This window comes from Anopheles merus, chromosome 2R (assembly GCF_017562075.2).
Source record: "Anopheles merus strain MAF chromosome 2R, AmerM5.1, whole genome shotgun sequence".
Taxonomy (NCBI): domain Eukaryota; kingdom Metazoa; phylum Arthropoda; class Insecta; order Diptera; family Culicidae; genus Anopheles; species Anopheles merus.
The window spans coordinates 26,226,050-26,233,870 of record NC_054082.1 but is presented as its reverse complement, the minus strand read 5'-3'; the positions used below and the strand labels follow the sequence as shown (position 1 = coordinate 26,233,870).

General features: G+C 54.1%; 2 protein-coding genes across 2 annotated transcripts; one reads left to right on the top strand and one right to left on the bottom strand.

Annotated features, from left to right (window-relative positions):
- The first annotated feature begins 165 nt into the window (after positions 1 to 165).
- On the top strand, positions 166 to 5,999 carry LOC121589393 (glycine dehydrogenase (decarboxylating), mitochondrial). Its single transcript, XM_041908298.1, has 4 exons — positions 166 to 738; positions 958 to 1,036; positions 3,120 to 5,713; positions 5,784 to 5,999. Exons 1-4 carry the CDS (start codon positions 517 to 519, stop codon positions 5,895 to 5,897), a joined length of 3,009 nt encoding a protein of 1,002 aa, XP_041764232.1. The 5' UTR covers positions 166 to 516; the 3' UTR covers positions 5,898 to 5,999.
- LOC121589401 (ruvB-like helicase 1) lies at positions 5,988 to 7,594 on the bottom strand. The gene has a single exon (XM_041908318.1). It carries the CDS (start codon positions 7,459 to 7,461, stop codon positions 6,091 to 6,093), a length of 1,371 nt encoding a protein of 456 aa, XP_041764252.1. The 5' UTR covers positions 7,462 to 7,594; the 3' UTR covers positions 5,988 to 6,090.
- Positions 7,595 to 7,821: the final 227 nt, after the last annotated feature.

Below are 7,821 nucleotides of genomic sequence, written 5' to 3'. Positions count from 1 at the left end.
AGGACTACACACCGTAGTTGTACCGTAGTCCCGCGGCCGTGCCGATTTTTGGTTACTCCCCGCGGTCACAACAATCTGCGGACCCGGACCCGGCCTGCAGACCTGGAACGTTCCCCCTCTCGAGCGTCTTTAATCATTCGGAGCTGATCGGTCGAAGTGATCGTGTCGGGTCGTGTTTCCCTGCTCCATTGATAAGCCACGCATCCGGTATATAAGCTGCCTCCAATGGCCGGATGCGTGCTCAGTACGTTCGATTAGGCGGTCCGGACCGGCACTCCAGGGTGTCGTTTTGCGTTGTGGTTGGCTTACGCAGCAGCGGGGTGATGAAAAGACGAGCCTCCGTAAAGGAAGGGTGAAAGAAATTGTGCGACTATACCTCAACATTTGCCACTGGACGGTGCTGGTGTTATTGTGCAATGCGATAAGCACTCTGACACAACGGAAGCAGCATCTCACTAAAACCCGGATACTACCACTTCAAGACGTAGAAGAACGCGCCACTCCGCAAATATCACAATGCAGCGCACAATCGTTCTGAGCAGGCAGCAGCTGGGGCAGGGCTACAGCCGCATCGGTGGTCTGCTGGCGCCCCGCCGGTTGGCCACCGCCAGCCTGCAGCTCCAGCGCTATCTTGCCACGGTGGAGGAGCTGTTCCCGAACAAGCCGGACTTTGCCTCGCGCCACATTGGGCCGCGCAAAACTGACGTCGTTACCATGCTGAACTCGATCGGATTCAAGGTGATTATTGCGCGCGCGCGCGGTTGTGTCTTGAAGCGCTGATATGAAGTGTGTGTGTGTATGTTTGTTTGTGTGAATGAGTGTGGTTGTGTGTGTGTTTGTGTATGTGTGTGTGTGCTCTTCCGACAGGACTGTGAATGATGCTACATTGTGGCAACGATTAACAAAACAACAAACTCCCTTTTTTAATCTCTTTCCCGCCACCGCCGCCACCGCCAGTCGCTGGATGAGCTGTCCGAGAAGGCCGTCCCGGATACGATCAAATTCAAGCGCATCCTCAACATCGAAGACCCCTTGAGTGAGTATTGGGAGCAGTGTTTGGAAGAATTTCACAACTTCCAGCGATATGTCGGCACCGCGCTAGTAACCGCGCCTCCTTGCGCGGCTCAGACACCATGCGGCTCCTTTGCGTAAGCGTCATGGCATCGATCGATTGGCTGTAGTGTGTGTATGTGTGTGTGTGTGTCGGTGTGTTTTCCCTTCACCGATAACCCCGTGAAGGCGAAAGATCAACCCGCAAACAACGGGCACGACGTTGCTGACTCGACGTAGTAGGCGCTCTCAAGGCCCTACTCACTGGCTGAAAGCGAAAGCGAACGAGCGTGCTTCGGGCTCTATGGCAACGATGACGTTTTCCGATTTGGGTCTCCGTTGTTTGTGAATCCTTTCGCTTCGTTGATAATAGCACAAACACGCGCGTCCGCCCGCTCTACAGCGCTAACCGATTGACCCCCATGAAGCGCTACGCATGGCTCGGGTCAACGCGGACGAGGTAGAGCGATAAGCCCCCTACCCCCCTCTCTCACTCTCTCTCTCTCTCTCTATCAGCTGCAGCCAGTGAAGGTTCCGTGTATTCATTACAGACTGTCCAAAAAGTATCCGTCTAGCTGCATATTTTACAGAAAAAGGCGAATTTTGGCCGCAATAGGCATGGGGTTGTAAAGGTAATGATGAGGTTTGATAAAGGGACCAGTAACACACACATATTGCTGGAAAATCACCATCACAATAGTGAAATAACAACTAGATTATTTAAAAACTAAAAACAGTCGTTTGAATGGCGCGCAAAAAGTATTCAGCCTTTTGGCGTAATGTACGTAGGGAAACAAAGGAATCAAAACCTGTCTGTGTCTTGATCTTGTTTCTGTTTGCATTTATGACTAGTAGTAACTACTTGACCAACGCGATAACTAATTGGAACCTTAAAAAGGGCGCATTTTTGACCCACTCATCTAACAAGACTTGTTCTCTCAATTAATCTCTGGTAGAAATATTGCATTTCCGGACCACGTGGCTAAATTCCTTTGAAGAATTGGCAACTGATATCATATTGAGAGTCTGTTAAATCGTTTTCATCAGTTTGGTTTCAGCTAGTTTGGTATTTTGGGCAAATGACAATGCACTGTATATTCTCCCGCTCGACTCACTTTGAACTATGTGTTACTTTTTAAGTACAATTTCTCAGAACTGGGACTCAAAGTACTTAAACACTGCAAGAATATGTTCCCCAATCACGTTTCCTTTCAATTCGAATCATTTTTCTTGTATTCATCATCTTTCCTCACTGAGTCCTAGTAACATGGCACCATGGTGCTACCGCTACACGAGATTTTGCTGCTACATCTTAGTAGACTGTTTTCGCTATAGTAGACTGCGGCCGCATGACCTTGATGTGTTTAACTTGTTGCAATATGCTAGTAGAGCCTAATTTGAAATGAATTTTTGAATTGTTGGATGCTTCTTACCAGATTTGACCACTTTCTGGGTGTGGTATTAAAGACGTCTGTTCTTACTGAAGGGTTTATTACAACTAACTAAGGAATGAGGCCTCCCAAGCATTTTGTAACCTTTAAAAATGGGTTGGATAGGTTATGCATTGGATTAAGATACGATCTTGGTGATCATGCTCCATTATTTAAATACCCCACCTTTAGTGCCTTTCTGACCGCTCGAAGTGCAATTGCAACAACAGAAATGCATTCATTTAGAAGCACGTTACTAGCGAATTGATAATAATAAATTTAATTCATGTTTACGTAGAGTTTGGCCAGAGGAAATGGGTAAAAAGTTAGAAAGGAGAATACTTTGTGCGCGCCAATCAAACCACAGTTTTTAGTTTTTTTTTTAATAATGTAGTTGTTAATGTACTATTTTAATGATTATTTTTTAGCAATACGAGTGTATTGATAATTCCTTTATCAAACCTCATCGTTACTTTTATCGCCCCATGTTTATTGCGGCCAAAATTCGTCTTTTTCTGTAAAATATTTAACTAAACTAATACTTTTTGGACTGATTGTATTTGTTTTTATACTTATTTTTCATATTTTTTTCCTTCTCTTTCTCTTCTCTCTTTTTGGTATTCATTCCATCACTCCCAGACGAGCACGAGCTGATCGAACGGATCCAGCGAATTAGCGACCAAAATGAGATCTGGCGTTCGTACATCGGCATGGGCTACCACAACTGCCTGGTGCCGCACCCGATACTGCGCAACGTATTCGAGAACCCGGGCTGGACGACGCAGTACACGCCGTACCAGCCGGAAATTAGCCAGGGCCGGCTCGAGTCGCTGCTCAACTTCCAGACGCTCGTCACCGATCTGACCGGGCTGGAGATCGCAAACGCCTCCCTGCTCGACGAGGGTACGGCCGCGGCCGAAGCTATGAGTCTGTGCTTCCGCCACAACAAGCGCCGCAAGGTGTTCCTGTCGCGCAAGCTCCACCCGCAGACGGTTGCGGTGGTAAAGACGCGCCTGGAAGCGTTCGGCATCGAGGTCGTGTTCGGCTCGGTGAAGGAGATCGATTTCGGCGACCATGAAATCTCGGGCGTGCTGATGCAGTACCCGGACACGTTCGGGGACGTGCAGGACTTTGAGCAGGTGTCGAAGGACTGCAAGAAGAACGGTACGCTCGTGGTGGTGGCGACCGATCTGCTCGCCCTTACGCTGCTCCGCCCGCCGGCCGAGTTTGGGGCGGACATTGCGATCGGGTCGGCTCAGCGGTTGGGCGTACCGCTCGGGTACGGTGGTCCGCATGCGGCGTTCTTCGCCTGCCGCCAGAAGCTGACGCGCTTGATACCGGGCCGCATGATTGGGGTGACGCGCGACATGGACGGCGAGGATGCGTACCGGTTGGCGCTGCAAACGCGCGAGCAGCACATCCGGCGGGATAAGGCGACGAGCAACATCTGCACCGCCCAGGCGCTGCTCGCCAACATGGCCGCGATGTACGCGATCTACCATGGCCCCGAGGGGCTGAAGAACATTGCCAACCGGGTGCACAACTGTGCGCTCACGCTGAACGCCGGGATTGAGCGGGCGGGTCACCAGCAGCTGAACAAAGCGTTCTTCGACACGCTGCACGTGGTGCCCGGGGGCGGCTCGACGACGGCCGAGATTAAGGCCCGGGCCGAGCAGAGGAAGATCAATCTGCGCTACTTCGAGGACGGTTCGATCGGTGTGTCGATGGACGAAACGGTCAAAACGTCCGACATCGCCGATCTGCTGTGGGTGTTTGGCTGTCCCGATTTGGACAGTGCGGTGGCGGATCCGCAGGCCACCGGGCGCACCATCCACGGCACGCAGTTCCGGCGCACGTCCCCGTTCCTGACGCACCCGGTGTTCAACAAGCACCACAGCGAGTCGCGCATGGTGCGGTACATGAAGCAGCTGGAGAACAAGGACATCTCGCTCGTCCACTCGATGATACCGCTCGGGTCGTGCACGATGAAGCTCAACTCGACCACCGAGATGATCCCGTGCTCGTTCCCGAAGTTCACCGAAATCCACCCGTTTGCGCCGCGCGAACAGGCCCGCGGCTACATGCAGATGTTTGCCGAGCTGGAGAAGGACCTGTGCGAGATCACCGGGTACGATCGGATCTCGTTCCAGCCGAACAGTGGGGCGCAGGGCGAGTACGCCGGGTTGCGCGCGATCCGCAGCTATCACGAGTCGCGCGGGGAGCAGAACCGCACCATCTGTCTGATCCCGGTCAGTGCGCACGGTACGAATCCGGCCTCGGCCCAGATGGCGGGCATGAAGGTGGAAGCGATCCGGGTGAACAGTGCGACCGGCGTGGTGGACATGGAGCATCTGAAGGAGAAGGTGGAGCAGCATTCGGACAATCTTTCCTGCCTGATGCTGACCTACCCCTCGACGAACGGCATCTTCGAGGACAACGTGGTGGAGGTGTGCGAGCTGGTACACAGGCACGGCGGCCAGGTGTATCTGGACGGGGCGAACATGAACGCGCAGGTGGGTCTGTGCCGGCCGGGCGACTTCGGCAGCGACGTGTCCCATCTGAACCTGCACAAAACGTTCTGCATTCCGCACGGCGGCGGTGGACCCGGCATGGGACCGATCGGGGTGAAAGCTCACCTGGCGCCGTTCCTGCCGACGCACCCGGTCATCGATCCGCACCCGGAGAACGATGGCCAGAGTTTCGGTGTGGTCAGTGCCGCGCCGTACGGTTCGTCGGCCATTCTGCCCATCTCGTGGTCGTACATCAAGCTGATGGGTGGCCGGGGGCTGCGCCGGGCGACGCAGGTCGCCATCCTGAACGCGAACTACATGTCCAAGCGGCTCGAGAACCACTACAAAACGCTGTACACCGATCCGAAGACCGGGCTGGTGGCGCACGAGTTCATTATCGATGTGCGCGACTTCAAGAAGACGGCGAACGTGGAGGCGGTCGACATTGCGAAGCGGCTGATGGACTACGGGTTCCATGCGCCGACCATGTCCTGGCCGGTGTCCGGTACGCTCATGGTCGAGCCGACCGAGTCGGAGGACAAGGAGGAGCTGGACCGGTTCTGCGAGGCCATGATTTCGATCCGCAAGGAGATCCGGGACATCGAGGAGGGCCGGCTAGATGTGCGCGTGAACCCGCTCAAGATGGCACCGCACACGCAGAAGCAAACCATCTCGTCGGAGTGGAACCGGCCGTATCCGCGGGAGCTCGGTGCGTTCCCAGCGGTAAGTAACGGCGGTGGTGCAGTGTGGTTAGAGCGCAAGTGGCTTTACCTTCTCTTTCTCTCTTTTACAGCCCTTCGTCAAGCCGGAAACGAAAATCTGGCCCACTGTTGGACGCATCGATGATCTGTACGGCGACAAGCATCTGGTCTGCACCTGTCCCCCGATGGTGCCGGATTACGAGTAAAGCGTTCCTTCGGTCCTCGCCTTCTCTGTAAAAAAACAAAAGAAACATCCTCTACCCTGCACAAAAATCAACCATTAAAACATATTTAAGTACTGTACGGAACGCACGGTTGTTTTATTTCCTGTCCGATGCTTTACAATTAGTAACCTTGATAAAGGGGCTCGATTAGAGTCGTAATAAAAAAAGGTGCGCTTTACATCATGTACTTGGTGTTTTCTTCCTGCAAAAACTTGGCCGACCGCTTCGCGTCCAAAAACAGGGAATGTACGTCCATTATGTCGTCCTTGGTGATCTGCGTGCGCCCATTCACCTTGCTCGTCTGGTTGGCCGGCGTCAGCAGCTGCACCGCGTACCGCAGCGTCGTGTTGGACCCAATCTCGCTCAGCGCCTGGATGGCGGCGTCCTCCACGTTCAGCCCCTCCGTCTGGGCCCGTAGCCGTATGATCTGTTCCATTTCGCTCGTGTTGTACGGGGCGGTGCGCACGATCAGCAACCGATCCAGCAGATCGAGCGGAATGCCGTGCGGGGAGATGATATCATCCGTGCCGCGGATCACACACCGGCCGCGGTTGGTGGCAAAAATGACAATCGGTGCGATGGCCGATTCGAGCGATTTGTGCAGATAGGTGAAGCACTCCAGATCGAGCATGTGTACCTCGTCGATGAACAGCACGCCTGGCACCAGCTCGGCAATGCCCTGGTCGATGTATTTGTTCACGATTTTGTTAATCTCCGTGCGCAGCTTGTCGGTGATTTCCGTCTTTTTCGGCTTCATCATCTGGCCCACGATCGACAGCACGTCCTGGCCGCCCTGGGGTCGCGCGTTCGCCGCGTCCAGATCGTGCAGCGTCACGTCCTGCACCACCTCCTTCTTCTTGTGCACCTCACCCTTCGGCAGCGGCACGTACTCCTCCGTCTCGAGATCGAACTCGGTGGCAAAGTTGTCGCTGCGGCCCTGGCGCTTCACCGCGCCACTGTTTGCCTCGATGTAGATGACGTCGCCGACCTCGACCTTTTCGCGCTGCAGCGTCTCGTAGATGCTGGGGTCGAGCTTGAGCTGCTTGGTGCCCTTGGCCGTCTTCAGCCCGATCACCACGTTGCTGATCGTTTTGCCGTACCCGCCCATCGGGTTCTCCGTCTCGACCGGCGTCAGCTCGGTCACCTCGCCTTCGTACACCTCCTTCGTTTCGCGGATGCGCAGCCCGATCGAGCGGCGGAAGTTTTCCATCAGCACTTCGGTCTTTTTGATTTCGCTGCTAAACACTTCCGAGCCGACCATCGGACAGAACGGCACCTTGTTGCCGAGCTCCTGGGCAATCGCTAGGGCGATGGCCGTTTTGCCCGTGCCGGGCGGTCCGGCCAGCAGCAGCGCGCGGCCGGACATTTTCTTCGACTTGATCAGATCGACCACGACACCGGCCGCTTCGCGGGCGTCCTTCTGCCCGACCAGCCCGGCAGCCATCTGGAGCGGCACCCCATTCTCGTCCAGTCCGAGCCCCTTCACGTGGCTGTGGGCGGCAATGCGCTGGGTTTTCACCGTGCTTTTTACCTCTTCAATCTTCATTGTGGAAACTGGGTAGAGACAGGTCACTTGCACGAGGACAGGACTACTCTGATCGATTTCCTGGCGTGTTTACTGCCGGTAAACACAGGCGTTCGTTTGACCGTATCCAAGGTGTATCGCGTGCGCGTGCTAGCATGCATGGCAGAGTGACCAGAAATACCGATTTATCTGTATTCCTACCGATTTTTCATATGCCTACCGATTCACAGATAAGCCTCCTAAAACTACCGATATTTCATTTAACCTACCGAAAATCACAGATATTTGATTTTTCAGTCGTTTAAGCTTAATCTGTGGCGCATGGGATGCTGTTTCAAGGATTGTTAACCTCATTTGTTACTTAGGGCAGTGGCAACGCTC